Source organism: Dendrobates tinctorius, unplaced genomic scaffold, assembly GCF_039654945.1.
Source record: "Dendrobates tinctorius isolate UK_male_01 unplaced genomic scaffold, ASM3965494v1 ptg000086l, whole genome shotgun sequence".
NCBI lineage: Eukaryota > Metazoa > Chordata > Amphibia > Anura > Dendrobatidae > Dendrobates > Dendrobates tinctorius.
The window spans coordinates 13121867-13142500 of NW_027361754.1; the positions used below are offsets into that span (position 1 = coordinate 13121867).

The 20634-nt window shown below is 43.0% G+C and overlaps 1 protein-coding gene across 2 annotated transcripts in view; it reads left to right on the top strand.

Annotated features, from left to right (window-relative positions):
• Positions 1-20634, top strand: part of MASP2 (MBL associated serine protease 2) — a 127546-nt gene that overhangs the window by 78283 nt on the left and 28629 nt on the right. For both annotated transcript variants that reach the window (XM_073585073.1, XM_073585072.1), the window contains one exon: positions 13168-13286. In XM_073585073.1, coding sequence (XP_073441174.1) covers positions 13168-13286 — 119 coding nt within the window. The remainder of the gene's footprint in view (positions 1-13167; positions 13287-20634) is intronic.

The following is a 20634-nucleotide window of genomic DNA, read 5'->3' on the forward strand; positions in this document are numbered from 1 at the left end:
CCCAAGGGCTTCACAGAAGTTTATAACATAAAGCCGTACAATTAAAAAATCATATTTTTTCCACAAAAATGATCTTTTCACCCTCAATTCTTATTTTTCCAAGGGAAACAGCACCCTAAAAGTTATTGTGAAATTTGTCCTGAGTATGCTGATACCCCATATGTGGGGGTAAACCACTATTTGGGCGCATGGCAGAGCTCGGAAGGGAAGCAGCGCCATTTGACGTTTTTGGCTGGAATTGAGATCGGACACCATGTCGCGATTGGAAAACCCCTGATGTACCTAAACAGTGGAAACCCCCCACAAATGACACCATTTTGGAAACTAGACCCCCCAAGGAACTTATCTAGATGTGTGGTGAGCACTTTGAACCCCCCAGTGCTTCACAGAAGTTTATAACGCCCGGGCGTGAAAATAAAAAATTCGTACTTTTTCCACAAACATGATCTTTTAGTCACCATTTTTTTTTTTTCCCAAGGGTAACAGGAGAAATTGGACCCCAAACGTTGTTGTCCAATTTGTCCTGAGTATGCTGATACCCCATATGTGGGAGAAAACTACTGTATGGGAACACGTCGGGGATCGGAAGGGAAGTAGTGACGTTTTGGAATGCAGACATTGATGGAATGGTCTGCGGGTGTCATGTTGCCTTTGAAGAGCCCCTAATGTACCTAAACAGTGGAAACTCCCCACAAATGACCCCATTTTGAAAACTAGACCCCCTAAGGAACTTATCTAGATGTGAGGTGAGCACTTTGAACCCCCAAGGGCTTCACAGAAGTTTATAATGCCCGGGCATGAAAATAAAAAAATCGTATTTTTTCCACAAACATGATCAATTAGTCCCCAATTTTTTTATTTTCCCAAGGGTAACAGGAGAAATTGAACCCCAAAAGTTGTTGTCCAATTTATCCTGAGTACGCTGACACCCCATATATGGGAGAAAACTACTGTATGGACACACGTCAGGGCTCGAAAGGGAAGTAGTGACGTTTTGGAATGCAGACTTTGATGGAATGGTCTGCGGGTGTCATGTTGCCTTTGGAGAGCCCCTAATGTACCTAAACAGTGGAAACACCCACAAATGACCCCATTTTGGAAACGAGAACCCCCAAGGAACTTATCTAGATGTGTGGTGAGCACTTTGAACCCCCAAGGGCTTCACAGAAGTTTATAATGCCCGGGCATGAAAATAAAAAAATCGTATTTTTTCCACAAACATGATCAATTAGTCCCCAATTTTTTCATTTTCCCAAGGGTAACAGGAGAAATTGGACCGCAAAAGTTGTTATCCAATTTGTCTTGAGTACGCTGACACCCCATATGTGGGAGAAAACTACTGTATGGACACACGTCGGGGCTCGGAAGGGAAGCAGTGCCATTTTGGAATGCAGACTTTGATGGAATGGTCTGCGGGTGTCATGTGCGTTTGGAGAGCCCCTGATGTACCTAAACTATTGAAACTCCCAACAAGTGACCCCATTTTGGACACTAGACCCCCCCATGGAACTTATCTAGATGTGTGGTGAGCACTTTGAACCCCCAAGTGCTTCACAGAAGTTTATAACGCTCGGACGTGAAAATAAAAAAATCATTTTTTTCCACAAAAATGATATTTTTGCCCCCAATTTTTTATTTTCCTAAGGGTAACAGGAGAAATTGGACCCCAAAAATTGTTTTGCAATTTGTCCTGAGTAGGCTGATACCCTACATGTGGGGGTAAAACACTGTTTGGGCGCATGGCAGAGCTTGGAAGGGAAGGAGCACCATTTGACTTTTTCAACTCAGAATTGGCTGGAATTGAGATCAGACGCAATGTTGCATTTGGAGAGCCCCTGATGTGCCCAAACAGTGGAAACCCCCAATTCTAACTCCAACCTGAACCCCAACACACCCCTAACCCTAATCTCAGCCCTAACCCTAGCCCTAACCCTAACCCTAACGGAAAAATGGAAATAAATACATTTTTTTAATTTTATTATTTTTCCCTAACTAAGGGGGTGATAACGGGGGGTTTGATTTACTATTTATGGCGGTTTTTATTTTTGGCAGCTGTCGCACGCTAAAAGATGCTTTTTATTGTAAAAATAGTTTTTGCATCACCACATATTGAGAGCTATAATTTTTCCGTATTTTGACCCACCGAGTCATGTGAGGTCTTATTTTTTGCGGGACGAGTTGACGTTTTTATTGGTACCATTTTCGGGCACGTGACATTTTTTGATCGCTTTTTATTCCGATTTTTGTGACGCAGAATGAACAAAAACCAGCGTTTCATGAATTTCTTTTGGGGGAGTGCGTTTACACCGTTCTGCGTGCGGTAAAATTGATAAAGCGGTTTTATTCTTCAGGTCAGTACGGTTACAGCGATACCTCATTTAGGTCTTTTTTTATGTTTTGTCGGTTTTATGCAATGAAAACTATTTTATATAAAAAATAATTATTTTTGCATCGCTTTATTCTGCGAGCTATAACTTTTTTTTATTTTTTCGCTGATGATGCTGTGTGGTGGCTCGTTTTTTGCGGGACAAGATGACGTTTTCAGTGGTTCCATGGATATTTATATGCGTCTTTTTGATCGCGCGTTATTACACTTTTTGTTTGGCGGTATGATAATAAATCATTATTTTTTGCTTCGTTTTTTATTTTTATTTTTTAAGGGGTTCGCTAAAGGGGTTAACTAATGGGACAGTTTTATAGGGCGGGTCGTTACGGGTGCGGCGATACCCAATATGTGTACTTTTATTGTTTTGGTTTTTTTATTTTCAAAAAATGAATTTATTGGGGAATATTTTTTTTTTTTTTTACTAATTTATTTGGCGATTTTTTTAAAATTATTTTTACATCTTTTTTTTAATTTTTTTAACTTTATTACATAGTCCCAGGTGGAACATCACTGTCCTGTGACAGATCGCTGATCTGTCACATCACAGATCACTGTGGCAGATCAGCAATCTGTCACAGGCAGTGCACAAGGCTTCCTCATGCCTGCGCTTTGCAGGCACTGAGGAAGCCAGCTTCTTCCAGGCCCCCGAAGGCCCCCGTCGCCATCTTGGATCCGGGGGCCTGGAGGAAAGGAGTCCCCCGCAGCAGCGCTGCACATTGCGCTGCCGTGGGGGGCTCAGGGAAGCACGGAGGGAGCGCCCTCCCTGCCGATGCTTCCCTTTAACTCCCGGTACACCGCGATCATGTATGATCGCGGTGTGCAAGGGGTTAACGTGTCGGGGCGGTCCGTGACCGCCCCTGACACATAGTGCCGGATGTCAGCTGTGATAATTAGCTGACACCCGGCCGCGATTAGCGGCGCTCAACACGTGGGCGCCGCTGATCGCGCTAGACGTACTATCCCGTCCATGGGCATAGGGGCCCGGGTCTCATGGACGGGATAGTACGTCTGATGTCAGGAAGGGGTTAATCTATGATTGCGTGCTCATCTGCATTTTTTTTCCAGCTCGGATCAGGTTTGGGCTGGGAAAAAAAATGGAAGTATGCTGCGATTGTAATAAGAAAACAGATCGCATCCCGCAAAAGAAGTCAATGGGTGCGAAAAAAAAAAAAAAAAAAAAAAAAAAAAAAAAAAAAAAAAAAATCGCACAGCACTCACACCATGCAAGTGCTGTGCGATTTTAACGTACCGGTATCCTATGAAAAGCCAGCAATTCATATGCGGCTCCTGTAAAATCACACTGACAGGTTAGAATAGAAAAGATAGAATACAGGTATACACATAGAATAGGTGTGTGTATATGTGTGTGTGTGTGTGTGTGTGTGTGTGTGTGTGTATATATATATATATATATATATATATATATACAGTGGGGCAAAAAAGTATTTAGTCAGTCAGCAATAGTGCAAGTTCCACCACTTAAAAAGATGAGAGGCGTCTGTAATTTACATCATAGGTAGACCTAAACTATGGGAGACAAACTGAGAAAAAAAAAATCCAGAAAATCACATTGTCTGTTTTTTTTTCATTTTATTTGCATATTATGGTGGAAAATAAGTATTTGGTCAGAAACAATTTCATCTCAATACTTTGTGATATATCCTTTGTTGGCAATGACAGAGGTCAAACGTTTTCTGTAAGTCTTCACAAGGTTGCCACACACTGTTGTTGGTATGTTGGCCCATTCCTCCATGCAGATCTCCTCTAGAGCAGTGATGTTTTTGGCTTTTCGCTTGGCAACACGGACTTTCAACTCCCTCCAAAGGTTTTCTATAGGGTTGAGATCTGGAGACTGGCTAAGCCACTCCAGGACCTTGAAATGCTTCTTACGAAGCCACTCCTTCGTTGCCCTGGCGGTGTGCTTTGGATCATTGTCATGTTGAAAGACCCAGCCACGTTTCATCTTCAATGCCCTTGCTGATGGAAGGAGGTTTGCACTCAAAATCTCACGATACATGGCCCCATTCATTCTTTCATGTACCCGGATCAGTCGTCCTGGCCCCTTTGCAGAGAAACAGCCCCAAAGCATGATGTTTCCACCACCATGCTTTACAGTAGGTATGGTGTTTGATGGATGCAACTCAGTATTCTTTTTCCTCCAAACACGACAAGCTGTGTTTCTACCAAACAGTTCCAGTTTGGTTTCATCAGACCATAGGACATTCTCCCAAAACTCCTCTGGATCATCCAAATGCTCTCTAGCAAACTTCAGACGGGCCCGGACATGTTGTTATGATTCCACCACACGGCGGGGAAGGAAGGTGCCACTGAGCTCCACCCCCCCGCTGACCCTACCTACTTGCCGGTCCCACCCTAGCCGGTGGGCGACAACTGGGCGGCGGTCCCTTCCTCGGCTTAAGTGCAGGGAGCTACAGTGAGGGTAAACCGAGGGTGGAATTAATGCTGGACAACCTAAGGGAGACAAGCAGCAGCAAGGTGGACTACAAGAGTGATACTAAAGAGAGAACGAACCTGAAGGGTTAATCCACGAAACCCAAAACTACCACACCAAACAGTACTAAACTTTCAGCAAAGACAAGCGGAAAGCTAGAGTCCAGAGGTACTCAGACAAAAGAGAGACCGGGAGGCTGTCAGAGGTTGTACCGGGCAGCGCAGTGGAGAAGGCAGGAATCCGTACCACAAAAGAATCACCGGCAAGGAGTGAAAGCCCTGATGAGTGCTAAATAGGAAGAAGGCGGGACATACGAACAGGAAACAGTGAAGCAGCCAATCACCAGAACGGGGAAGAATGATGAACGAAAAAGAACTAGTTGATCAGAAACTGAATATTCCGACTGGCTGTGTGGCACAGCCAGTAAGGCAGCGAAACTTGCTGTGGAACCCAGACTAGACCCCGGTACGAATCCTGACATTACCCCCTCCTTTATGAGGGGCCTCCGGACCCTCACCCGGGGAAGGCTTCTCAGGAAAATCGACATGGAACCTCCTACACAACCTGGGGGCATGAACCTCGGAATGAGACACCCACAACCTCTCCTCAGGGCCATACCCCTTCCAGTCCACCAGGTACTGCAGGACCCCACAAACTTTCCTGGAGTCCAAGATCTTTCTTACCTCAAACTCGGGGTGACCAAGTACAACAACAGGAGCAGGAGGTGTGTCAGCAGGACAAACTGGAGGTACATAAGGTTTTAGGAGAGAAACATGGAATACCCAATGCACTCTCATCGCCTGGGGGAGGTCCAATTTGACAGAAACAGAGTTGATTATCTGAGATATTTTAAAGGGCCCAATGTACCGGGGAGCCAGTTTACCAGAGGGGACTCTCAGTTTCAGATTTTTAGTAGAAAGCCACACTTTCTGCCCAACTTCAAAGGAAGGACTTCTCCTCCGCTTCCTATTAGCAAAGCGGCACTGTGACTCATGAGCCTTTTTGATGTTGCTTTGGACCTGCTCCCAAACCGACCGCAGATCAGAGGAAACAATCTCTACCTCAGGACTGTCGGAGGGGTCCTCAGAGAAAGAGCTGGATTTAGGGTGAAATCCCATGTTGCAGAAGAAGGGAGACATCCCTGTGGAAGAGTTCACCCTATTATTTATGGCAAACTCTGCCAAGGCAATAAAAGATGCCCAGGTCTCTTGCTTATCAGCCACATAGCAACGTAAGAATTGTTCAAGGGCTTGATTGGCCCATTCTGTCTGCCCATTGGTCTCCGGGTGAAAGGCCGATGAGAAAGCAAGGGAAACGCCAATTTTACTACAGAAAGCTCTCCAGAATTTGGAGACAAATTGGGTACCCCTATCTGAGACAATATTAGAAGGAATTCCATGCAGCCGCACCACATGATTTAGAAACAAGGGGACCAATTGCTTGGCGGATGGTAATTTGGGTAAAGGAATAAAGTGCGCCATCTTACTAAAGCGATCTACCACAACCCACAAGGTAGTCATTCCCAGGGAGGGAGGTAAATCAGTAACAAAGTCCATGGACAGATGGGTCCATGGCTTGGAGGGAACAGGTAGAGGACATAGTTCTCCCAAAGGCCGTGAGCGGTTAACCTTAGACCGGGCACAAATGTCACACGCCTTGACATAGGCAGTGGCATCCCGGCGTAAAGTCGGCCACCAAAAATTTCTGGAGATTGACTCCATAGTACCCGAAATACCAGGGTGACCTGAAAGAGGAGAGTTGTGGTATTCATTCAGCAGTCTCAAACGCAAATGACAGGGAACGAACCATTTATTATCAGGAGAGCCGGACGGAGACAAATGTTGAAATTGTTTAACTTCAGCAAACAAATCAGAGGTATTAGCAGCAAAAAACACTTTCTCAGGTAAAATGGGAACAGGTGGGATGTTTGACGGTTGTTCAGGCAAGAAGCTTCTAGATAGCGCGTCTGCTCTGGCGTTTTTGCAGCCGGGTCTGAAAGAAATCACAAAATTAAAACGTGAAAAGAACAACGCCCACCTTGCCTGTCTTGGATTTAGCCGTTTGGCCGTTTTGAGATATTCAAGATTCTTATGGTCGGTGAGGACAGTAACAGGATGTTTGGCCCCCTCCAGGAAATGCCGCCATTCCTCAAAGGCCAACTTTATAGCGAGCAGTTCCCTGTTCCCAATATCATAGTTTTTTTCCGCTGGGGAAAACTTCTTTGAGAAGAATGCACAGGGTTTCAAATGAGTCAAAGACGAAGTCCCCTGTGAAAGTACTGCCCCCACCCCCGCTTCCGAGGCGTCAACCTCAACAACAAAGGGTCTCTCCTGATCGGGCTGGGTAAGAACAGGAGCAGTGGCAAAGCTCTCCTTAAGAAACGTGAAGGCGTCCACTGCATCCTTACTCCAGTTTACCAAGTCGGAACCTTTCACAGTAAGATCTGTGAGAGGTTTCACCACAATAGAGAAGTTTTTTATAAACTTGCGGTAAAAGTTGGCAAACCCCAGAAATCTTTGAAGAGCTTTCAAAGATGCAGGACGAGCCCAATTAAGAACCGCTTTTACCTTCTCCGGCTCCATTGTGATGGCCTGGGGTGTCAAAATATGACCCAAAAAAGATAGACTTTGGACCCCGAAAATACACTTTTGTTGCTTGGCGAAAAGTTGGTTATTGCGGAGTACCTGGAGTACATCCCTTACATGATTCAAATGTGAGTCCCAGTCAGGAGAGAACACCAAAATATCATCCAGATAGACAATTACATAGCGGCCAATAGCATGTTGGAAAATATCATTGGTGAAATTTTGAAAAATCGCCAGAGCATTGCACAGCCCAAAGGGCATAACCAGACACTCGAAGTGGCCCTCGGGGGTATTGAAGGCGGTCTTCCACTCGTCGCCAGCCTTTACACGAATGAGATTATACGCCCCTCTCAGGTCCAACTTCGAAAACCATCGAGCCCCCTGAACCTGGTTAAACAGGTCCGGAATCAACGGTAGTGGATATTGGTTACGGACAGTTATCTCATTAAGACCTCGGTAATCTACTCACGGCCTGAGTCCTCCATCCTTTTTACTGACAAAAAAGAAACCTGCGGCCAGGGGTGAGGTGGACGGACGAATATGCCCCTTTCTTAGAGCCTCTTGTACATACTCACGTAAAGCTTCTCTTTCAGGAGGAGATAAATTGTATAAGCGTCCCTTAGGGAATTTACAATTGGGAACCAAATTGATAGTACAGTCATAAGAGCGATGAGGTGGCAACCGCTCAGACTCCTTCATAGAAAAGACATCTGCGAATTGGCCCAAAAGACTCTGAAGAGAAGCTTGTACGGAGACGATACCACAAACGTGTGTTAACAGGCATTTCTGTGAACAATCTGCACCCCACTTCTCTAATTCACCAGAAACCCAGTTAATGTTGGGATTATGGAGCTGGAGCCATGGGAGCCCCAGTATGACACTAGTTGGGAGGTCATGCATAACCAAAAATGACAGTTGTTCCAACCTGAAATGATAGTAATGGAGTACAGAGACTAATCTCCCCATTAGCTAGTGGGGTGTTATCAATACCAACTAATTTAGTGGGGTGAGCGAGTGGAATTAAAGAAATACCCAAAGAGACAGCAAACTCATAACACATAAAATTAGCAGTAGCCCCTGAATCAATCATGGCCACTCCTTCTCCCTTAGAGGAGGAGAAAGCGATAGAAATTGGCACTAAGAGTCTCTTAGAACTTAAAGAAATTACCTGTCCACCCACAGGCCTAGGTGGTGTATTCCGAGAAGATTCTTGTGGAGTGCAAGGGCGCCGCGGGCAATCCTTTATCCAGTGCCGAGGATCCCCGCAGTAAAAACAGGTTCCAGGTGCGTGGCGTGGACGGCAAGGGCTAGGTTCTGTGGTAGTTTGCATGGCTCCCACTTCCATGGGTTCGGCAGCTGGCAGACTCGGAACAGCCGGAGTGACCCTAGAGAAAACGGAAACCTGCGCTGCTGCCTGCTCCGATCTCCTCGCCCTTAACCTGCGATCAATTCTGACCATTAAGGCCATCAGCTCCTCTAGAGACTGGGGCAGGGTGTAATGTACCAGTTCATCCTTTAGGGCTGGAGAAAGGCCCCGCTGAAATTGATTCCGTAGGGCGGGATCATTCCAACGGGTAGCTAAGCTCCATCTACGAAACTGGGTGCAATAAATCTCTACCTCCTGATCACCCTGGAACAGGGAGGTGAGATTTGCCTCGGCCAGAGCTACTTGGTCAGGCTCATCATAAATATTCCCTAAGGCTTGAAAGAAGTCGTCTACTGAAACACGGAGATTTGAATCTGGCAGCAGAGAGAAGGCCCACTCTTGGGGCCCCTCCCGTAAGCGAGAGATTATAATACGGACTCTTTGAGCTGGAGGACCAGAAGAAAGAGGTCGTAATTGAAAATATAATTTACAATTTTCTCTAAAAGAAACAAATTGGCTTCTATCTCCGAAAAATGGCTCGGGTAAGTTAACTCTAAGCTCAGAATTAGTTGTCCCTGCCACGGCAGCTGCTTGAATTTGCTCCTGACGCTGGACCTGCGCAGCAAGATCTTGCACCAGCTGAGTAAGACCCTGCATCTGATTGACTAAGGAGGTCATAGCGTCCATTTGGGGGGCCGGTGATTATGTTATGATTCCACCACACGGCGGGGAAGGAAGGTGCCACTGAGCTCCACCCCCCCGCTGACCCTACCTACTTGCCGGTCCCACCCTAGCCGGTGGGCGACAACTGGGCGGCGGTCCCTTCCTCGGCGTAAGTGCAGGGAGCTACAGTGAGGGTAAACCGAGGGTGGAATTAATGCTGGACAACCTAAGGGAGACAAGCAGCAGCAAGGAGGACTACAAGAGTGATACTAAAGAGAGAACGAACCTGAAGGGTTAATCCACGAAACCCAAAACTACCACACCAAACAGTACTAAACTTTCAGCAAAGACAAGCGGAAAGCTAGAGTCCAGAGGTACTCAGACGAAAGAGAGACCGGGAGGCTGTCAGAGGTTGTACCGGGCAGCGCAGTGGAGAAGGCAGGAATCCGTACCACAAAAGAATCACCGGCAAGGAGTGAAAGCCCTGAGGAGTGCTAAATAGGAAGAAGGCGGGACATACGAACAGGAAACAGTGAAGCAGCCAATCACCAGAACGGGGAAGAATGATGAATGAAAAAGAACTAGTTGATCAGAAACTGAATATTCCGACTGGCTGTGTGGCACAGCCAGTAAGGCAGCGAAACTTGCTGTGGAACCCAGACTAGACCCCGGTACGAATCCTGACACATGTACAGGCTTAAGCAGTGGGACACGTCTGGCACTGCAGGATCTGAGTCCATGGTGGCGTAGTGTGTTACTTATGGTAGGCCTTGTTACATTGGTCCCAGCTCTCTGCAGTTCATTCACTAGGTCCCCCTGCGTGGTTCTGGGATTTTTGCTCACCGTTCTTGTGATCATTCTGACCCCACGGGGTGGGATTTTGCGTGGAGCACCAGATCGAGGGAGATTATCAGTGGTCTTGTATGTCTTCCATTTTCTAATTATTGCTCCCACAGTTGATTTCTTCACTCCAAGCTGGTTGGCTATTGCAGATTCAGTCTTCCCAGCCTGGTGCAGGGCTACAATTTTGTTTCTGGTGTCCTTTGACAGCTCTTTGGTCTTCACCATAGTGGAGTTTGGAGTCAGACTGTTTGAGGGTGTGCACAGGTGTCTTTTAATACTGATAACAAGTTTAAACAGGTGCCATTACTACAGGTAATGAGTGGAGGAAAGAGGAGACTCTTAAAGAAGAAGTTACAGGTCTGTGAGAGCCAGAAATCTTGATTGCTTGTTTCTGACCAAATACTTATTTTCCACCATAATATGCAAATAAAATGAAAAAAAAAACAGACAATGTGATTTTCTGGATTTTTTTTTCTCAATTTGTCTCCCATAGTTGAGGTCTACCTATGATGTAAATTACAGACGCCTCTAATCTTTTTAAGTGGTGGAACTTGCACTATTGCTGACTGACTAAATACTTTTTTGCCCCACTGTATATATATATATGTATATATATATATATATATATATATACACAAATTATGGGAATGCCAGTTCATTTTCCCATGCTCAAGAGTTCACTGTGGGTCAGGCTGTGAGGCAGAACGGCATCAGTTACCATCACCGCTAGTCACTGAAGCAAGCGCCGGCAGCTTCTTGTTCATTCATCAGTGGTCGCATTTAGCACCGCTCCTGGTTGTAAACTGTACAGTCCCCTTATATGGATTACTGCGTGGGACTGAACGCCGGACAGGTATGGTATATTGCTGATTTTTTTTTTTTTTTTTTTTTTAAATTCTTACAGGAGAACAAGGGTGTTGCATGGATTAGCAGAACAATAAAGATGGCAAAACTGTGTTTATTGTTTTATTTCATTAAAAGACTTTATTCTGGCTGTGTGTCTTTAACCCTCTCACTACTATAGGATTAGTAATGGATAGGTGTCTTATTCACACCTCTCCATTACTAAGCCAGGCTTGATGTCACCTTACAAACAGAAAGGTGGCATCAACCTCCAACTGTTACCCCATTTACCACCTGTTACAGAGCAGTGGGAAGCGAGAGGCTTAGGCCGGGGTCACACTGGCGAGGAATATGGCCGAGTGAGAGGCGCTAAAAGCACGCATTAGACACGGACCAATGATTCTCTATGGGGCAGCTCCCAACAGGCGTATATTTCTCATCCGTATTCTAGGCTCCGTGCCAATCGCAGCATGCTGCGATTGTCAGCGTACTACGCCCGTAATACGCCAATGCAAGTCTATGGGTGCGCAAAAAATACGGATTACACACGGACCACACGTGACTTGCGAGAAATACGCACCCGGTGTCTTTTAGCAAAGCCGACAATTCAGTGCGCTATACAGTAAACTCACACTGACAGGTTTAATAAAGAAATGAAAGAATAGATATAGACACATAGAATACATATATATATATATATATATATGCATTCTATGTGTCTATATCTATTCTTTGGTTTGTGTTATAAAACCTGGCATAGGGCTCCATTATATGTCCATTTTGCAAGGTGATGAGAAAATCTCGCCATACGGATGCCATACGGATTACATACGGATGCTTACATGCACAAAATACGCGACCACACCTTGATTACGGATGACATACGGAGCACTGTTTAGGGGCCATTCATCCGTATTACGCATGTAAAATACTGACTGTATTTTGCGTTGGTTAGTGTGACCCTGGCCTAAGTGTCGAAATTGGGGCATCTTAGAGATGCACCATTTCTGGGGCAGTCTATGAAATATAAAGACATATATATATATTTATATATATATATATATATATATATATATATATATATATATATATATATATTAAAAAAAAAATAATATATATATATACACACACCTATTCTAAGTGTATATAACTACTCTATCTATTGTATTATAACCTATTCTATACTGTACCCGGCAGATAATTTGCCGGCTTTTAATCTATCTATATATATGTATGTATGTATATATACATACATATATAAATACTGCTCAAAAAAAAAGTATTGTTTAGTGTTCCCTTTATTTTTTTTGAGCAGGAAAAAAAAAATGTGTGTGTGTGTATATACAGTATATGTATGTTTTGAAGAATAAACGATGTGTAAATGACTTAGCACATTTCTCTTTGTAGAGCTCATGTTAAAATCACATTGCAGTCCGATAGCAATCGCACTGCATTCGGATGTAAGGGTACCGTTACACTTAGCGATGCACCAGCGATCCCGACAACGATATGGATCGCTGGTGCATCGCTAAGTGGTCGCTAGTGAGCTGCCACACAGGCAGATCTCAGCAGCGACATCGCTGGGGTCGGAGGTCGCTACTTACCTGTCAGACGAGGCGATCCTGACGTCCTCCCGCCCGCGTCCGCGCGTCGCTTGTCGGCGCCACAGGAAGCCCAGCAGGAAGCGCCCGACGAGAAATGGTCCAGGACGTTCTCGCGCGACCAGCAACGGGGGAGCCGGTCGGAGGTATCACATGTAGCGATATCGCTAGCAATATCGCTGCTACGTCATAAAATCTGTGACATTACAGCGATATTGCTAGCGATATCGCTATGTGTAACGGGCCCTTAAATCAGATGCCAGGTGTGAAAGATCGGATTGTACTCGCATAAAAAACACATGACTCTCGCATGACAATTGCATTACACTCGCCTGACTCTCCTGCATCAAAATTGAACTGATTTTTAAATCGCTAGTGTGTCTCCAGCCAAAGGCATAAAGTTTTAGCTACTTTTTCTTCATCCACAGCCCTTCCATGTCCTGATCCTCTGCTGCCACCAAGAGGGCATTTTACACCTGAAAAGACGACCTATGTGGTGAAGGATCAACTTTCACTTTCCTGTGAGAAAGGATATGTATTGGATCAGGTAACAAATACACACATTGACTTAGTATCCGGGAAAAGGTTGGCAAATACTCAATAAGGACACTTTCTAATAACGACTTCGCAAAAATGGATGAAGATTTGCCTTTTACACGTGAATATAAACCTTTCCAGGCTGCTATTTGATTTAATCACACTGGTAAAACTTTACAACAATATCCAGCGTCTTAAAAATATTCATACTCCGTGAACATTTCCACATTTTTTCACATTACACTGATAAGCTTAAATGTTTTTGTTTTTTTTTGGATACTATGCGATACCGATGCAAAGTAACAAGTATTTGTGAAGTTTAAAGGAAATACAGGGTTTCCTAAATATTTTAAAAATATAAATGTGATAATTGAGACGTGCGTTATTCAGCCCCGAGTCAGTACTTTGCAGGACCACCCTTTCGCTGCACTTACTGCTGCATTCTTTTGGGGTCTTTACCAGCTTTGCACATTTAGAGATGACATTTTGCCCCTTCTTCACACTCTCACTCAGCGAGATTTAATAGAAACGTCTGTGATGAATAATTTTCATGTCTTGCCACAGATTCTCTAGGATTTGGTTCTGGACTGTGACTGAGCCATTCACACACAGGAATATGCTTTGATCTAAACCCTCCATTGTAGCTCTGGCAGGATGTTTCCAGTCATGTCCTGCAGGAAGGTGAACCTATCCCCTGGTTTCAAGTCTTTTGCAGCCTCTATCAGGTTTTCTTCTAGGATTGCACTTTATTTAACTCCATCCATCTTACCCATCAACTCTGATCAGCTTCCCTGCCCTTGCTGAAGAAAAGCATGATGCTGCCCCCATGTGTGACGGTGGGGATGGTGTTTTCAGGGTGATGCGCCACAATTCTGCATTTAGCTCAAAAAATTCTCCTTTGGTCTCATCTGACCACAACCCTTCTTCCACATGCTCGCCGTGTCTCCTACATGGCTTTTTGCAAACAGGACCTCTTAAGGCTTTCTTCATGCCACTCTTCTATAAAGGCCAGATTTGTGGAGTATACGACTAAGGCTATGGTCACACTATCAGTATTTGGTTAGTATTTTACATCATGATTTGTAAGCCAAAAACAGGTGAGGAACAGTTAGAGGAAAAGTATAATAGAAACACGTCACCACGTCTATTTTTCACCCACTCCTGGTTTTGGGTTAAAAATACTGATGTGAAATATTAACTAAATACTGATTGTGTGACCGTAGCCTACTAGTTGTCCTGTGGACAGATTCAACCACCTGAGCTGTGGATTTCTGCAGCTCCTCCAGAGTGACCATTGGCCTCTTGGCTGCTTCTCTACTTAGTGCTTTCCTTGATTGGGATGTCAGTTTAGGTGGATGGCCAGGTCATGCTAGGTTTTCAGTTGTGTCATACTCATGGTCGGTTTTAGGCAAAGTGTGGCCCTAGGCAAAGTTTAAAATGGGGCCCCAAATGCTAACATATTGCACATCACACAGAAGCATTTTGGTTGTATTTACATGCGCTGAGTTCAGGACGCTAAATGAGTGTGATCAACAATATTGAAATCGTTCAACGCTTGTTTCCCGGCCTGTTTCCACCGTCTGAGAAAGAATGATGGGGACAGAACGATCACTAATGGAACAATCTGTCCCCATACAGTATCATGTTATCAGCAGCACATCTACAGTTTACACCAGTGATGTGCTGCTGAGAACAATGATTTTTGTTCCAGCATGAACAATCCAATCACTCGATGAATATGCAGCATTTTGCTTGTTTAGTATAATACACCCCATAGTCCTCCATATATTATCATGTGCACCACAATCCTCCATATTGTAAAATGCACACCCCATAGTCCTCCATATAATATAATATGCCCCATAGTCCTCCATATAGTATAATACACTCCTCAGTCCTCTATATAGTATTATACACTTCCCATAGTCCTCCACATAGTATAATACACTCCTCATAGTCCTCCATATATTAAAATACACTCCTTAGTCCTCCACATAGTATAATACACTCCTCATAGTGCTCCATATAGTATAATGCACCACCATAGTCATCCATGTAGTACAATTCACTTCCCATAGTATAATGCACCCCATAGTTATTCATATAGTATAATGTATTCCCCATAGTCCTCGATACAGTATAATGCAGCCCACATATAGTATAATGCAGCCACCCCACAGAGTATAATGTAACCCCCCACAGAATATAATGCAGCTCCCCTCATATAGTATAATGTAGCCCCCTCAAAGAGCATGATGCAATCACCCTTCATAGAATATAAATATAATACAGCCCCCCATAGAATATAATGTAGCCCTGAATAGAATAGAATACAGCCTACCTCCCCATAGAACATAATGTAGCCCCATCAAAGAGTATGATGCAATCCTCCCTCATAAAATCTATTACAGCCCCTCATAGAATATGATGTAGCTACCCATAGAATATAATGCAACCAACCTCCCCATAGTATATAATGTAGCTCCTATAGAATAAAATGCAGCCCTCCATAGCAAATAACACAGTCTCCCCCATAGAATATAATGCACCCCCATAGTATATAACAGTGTCCCCCATAGAATATAATGTATCACCCATAGTATATAGCGCATAGTATGTAGCACAGCCCGCATAGTATATAGCACAGCCCTCATTAGTATATAACACAGCCCTCATTAGTATATAACACAGCCCGCATTAGTATATAGCACAGCCCGCATTAGTATATAGCACAGCCCGCATAGTATATAACACAGCCCACATAGTATATAACACAGCCCGCAAACTATATAGCACAGCCCACAAAGTATATAGCACAGCCCGCAAAGTATATAGCACAGCCTGCAAAGTATATAGCACAGCCCGCAAAGTATATAGCACAGCGCGCAAAGTATATAACACAGCCCGCATAGTATATAGCACAGCCTGCACAGTATACAGCACAGCCCGCACAGTATATAACACAGCCCGCATAGTATATAGCACAGCCCATATAGTATATAGCACAGCCCACATAGTATATAGCACAGCCCGCACAGTATACAGCACAGCCTGCATATATAGCACAGCCCGCACAGTATATAGCATAGCCCATATAGTATATAGCACAGCCCGCATAGTATATAGCACAGTCCACATAGTATATAACACAGCCTGCACAGTACACAGCACAGCCTGCAAAGTATATAACACAGCCCGCATAGTATATAGCACAGCCTGCACAGTATACAGCACAGCCCACGCAGTATATAACACAGCCCGCATAGTATATAGCACAGTCCGCAAAGTATATAACACAGCCCGCATAGTATATAGCACAGCCTGCACAGTATACAGCACAGCCCACACAGTATATAACACAGCCCGCATAGTATATAGCACAGCCCATATAATATATAGCACAGCCCGCGTAGTATATAGCACAGCCCGCATTGTATATAACACAGCCCGCATAGTATATAGCACAGCCCGCATAGTATATAGCACAGCCCACAAAGTATATAACACAGCCTACATAGTATATAGCACAGCCCGCACAGTATACAGCACAGCCCACACAGTATATAACACAGCCCGCATAGTATATGGCACAGCTCACATCGCCCCGCCCCGAGAATGGCCCCACAGTACAGTACTCATTGTTATAGTAAAAAAAACAAAAAAAAACACAATCCTTATATCTTCTCGTGCTCTCGCTGCTCCCGGCTGGCTCCTGTCTCAGCGGCTGCACTGCTGGCACACAGTGATTGCGCGATAACATCATCACGCACCCGCAGTGTCAGAGTCAGAGCGAGGAATGATGGGAGAGAGAGTGTCAGCTGACACTCTCTCCTCCATCATTGCTTTGAACTGTACCGGCAGACGCCCCATAGCGGCTGCATGATGTGCCACTAGCTGGGGGCCCCTGGGGGAGCGGAGGCCCTAGGCAGCTGCCTGGTCTGAATGCCCCTAATGCCGGCCCTGGTCATACTCATACTTTTGGATGATGGATTGAACAGAGCAGTGTTCCATGAAATGTTCAAAGCTTGGGCTATTTTCATAACCTAACCCTGCTTCACTCTTCTCCACAACTTTATCCCTGACATGTCTGACATGTTCCTTAGCTTTTATGATGATGTCTGATTCCTAATGTTCAAAAATCTCTGAGGCCTTCACAGAACAGCTGTAGTTATACGTAGAAGAAACTGCACCAAGGTGGACTCAATTTACTAATTATGTGAGTTCTGGAGGCATGTGGTCACTCAGGATTATATACTGCTCAAAAAAATAAAGGGAACACTATTCCATTTGCAACAGGCTGTTTGTGTTCCCTTTATTTTTTTGAGCAGTATATTTAGGGGTAGCAAACTACAGGGAAGCTGAACACAAATGCACCTCAGAATTTTAAGAATTATATTTAGAATATGTAGAAAACCACATATAATTTCCTTTACACTTCACAAATACTTTGTGTTGGTAGCACATAAAATACCAATAAAATACATTTAAGTCTGTCAGTGTAACATGAAAACATTTACGGGTTCTGAATACATTTTCAATGAATGCACAAGAATATAACTACTATAATACTGCTCCTATGTACAAGAATATAACTACTATAATACTGCTCCTATGTGCAAGAATATAACTACTATAATGCTTTCCCTATGTACAAGAATATAACTACTATAATACTGCCCCTATGTACAAGAATATAACTACTATAATGCTGCCCTATGTACAAGAATATAACTACTATAATGCTTTCCCTATGTACTAGAATATAACTACTATAATACTGCTCCTATGTACAAGAATATAACTACTATAATGCTTTCCCTATGTACAAGAATATAACTACTATAATACTGCTCCTATGTGCAAGAATATAACTACTATAATGCTTTCCCTATGTACAAGAATATAACTACTATAATACTGCCCCTATGTACAAGAATATAACTACTATAATGCTGCCTCTACGTACAAGAATATAACTACTATAATGCTTTCCCTATGTACTAGAATATAACTACTATAATACTGCTCCTATGTACAAGAATATAACTACTATAATGCTTCCCCTATGTACAAGAATATAACTACTATAATACTGCCCCTATGTACAAGAATATAACTACTATAATACTGCCCCTATGTACAAGAATATAACTACTATAATACTGCTCCTATGTACAAGAATATAACTACTATAATACTGCTCCTATGTACAAAAATATAACTACTGTAATACTGCCCCCTATGTACAAGAATATAACTACTATAATACTGTTCTGAAATCCAGTAGAGTAGTACTCAGGGCTTTGTCCTGTAAGCCAATCAGATGTATATCCTGTTGCTTTCCTTCCAGTTTGTAAGAATGCATTCTCATGCTCACACACCGTACTGCCTTGATCCCACCAGTTATCCCTAGATATATTATATTTCATGCACACATATGCAATGCTGATTTCTGACAAGTGAACTATAACAATGGGTATACTTCAAGATGTGCAACTTCCCTGACGTACTAACTTAATTCAGGGGTAAATGCTCCACAATATCCCGTATGTGCTGCATCTGTACAATATATTTTAAGTCTGATGAAGTTGCTGACAGTAAAAGTCACATCTAAGGAATGTCAGCATTATACGGAGGTAAGAAGTCCAGAGAGATCAGTGAAGAGTCACATTATAATAAAAGCTCAATACCCAAGTCCCACGCTGAGAGGCAGAATATCCCAGATCTTATTACTGAGGGTCATTCACAAGTAGCTTATTTGCTGCTGCAGTATTTCAGCATAGCGGCCACAGATTACTGGTGTTTTGTGGCTGATTTTAGAATGGATATTAAATTGGAAATATCCACATAAAATACAATTTTGCAGTTTTTCAAATCAAAGAAAAAAATTAGTAGAAAAAAACAACTTTCAGTGCAGCAGCAGATATGGAGCAACATCTACCCATGAACAGAAGGATTTACACCAGTTTTCAAGCATTAAGTCACAATTTTTTCTTGCAAACTTTTTGCTGGATTGTCCACTTTTCTAAAAAATGAAGAACCGAAACTACCGTGTGATGTACACGAACCACAGATAAATAATTGTGTAAATATGAATGAAGAAAATCCAAGGAATATATTGAAGAGAATAATATTTATTATTATAAATTCAAGCACAATACACAACAATGTAAAAAACAAATAAAATGATTAAAAGATGTGGCACAAAAAACACCTCAATATATTAGTAATAGCATACTTGGATGTATTTACCACTGCAGAAGAGGATTTTTTAATGGTAAGGAACAAAATTATGTAATAATCCCCAATGGAACAGCAGAGAAAATATACATATATATATATATATATATATATATATATATATATATATATCAGTATATGTGTATAAAAATAAAAAAAATATAGTGAAAAAACAAAAAGAATTGTTAATGTGAAAAAAATACACAATAAAAAATGTCAAGTGTGAAACACTGAGTGACAATTGTGATGATATATATGCTTTTAATATGTGTAAAGGAAAATAATATAATAAAATTGTGAAAAATATATGTAATATAATAAACTGCTGAAATAGTTGGGTAAACAAAATTTGTTCACAAATATGCAATACCAGTATATAAACTATATAGTACTTAATAGCAGGACGTAGAGCCTAGAATGAATGAACATATAGCGCTACATATTGTAATTGATCACAAGGTATGTAGCTTAGTATGCAAAAGGCTGAATATCAAATCCTCAAATGTTAGCACAAAACCCATGTGATGGATTAAACTGCCATGTAGCCAGAGGCGTATCTAGGCTCTCTGGCACCCGGGGCAAGAATTTGGTTCGGCGCCCCCCCCCCCCCCCCCAAGTACATATGCGACTTGCACACTTAGCCATGTACCCACGAGCTGCTCTCCCTAATGCTCTCAATGTTCAGTAAAAAACTGAGAGAAGCAGGAAGAGTGAAGTGTCCGTGTGATGACTACTGGAACCTGCAGAGCTGAATCCTGACATTGCAGCTTCTGAATTCTCACAACCAATGCACTGCACACTTTTAGGATTCTCCCTTGCCGATGTACAGTCATGTCAGCACAAGTATGTGATTTGTATACTTCTGGCCACACTCCGACTAGACGTGCCCGGCCTCGCTCCGTTCACTTTCATTGAGTGAGGCCACACATGTCTAGTCAGCATGTGACCGCATGTATGTAAATTACCGGCATGAGAGAATCCTAACAGTGTTCTGTGAGCACTGTGAGAATTCAGAAGTCTGCAGTCACATAGAATGACTGCAGACTCCGTACAAACCTAGACAACCCCTTTAATGTTCCTAACAAATAAAAACATGAGAATTAGTCAGTATCACAAAT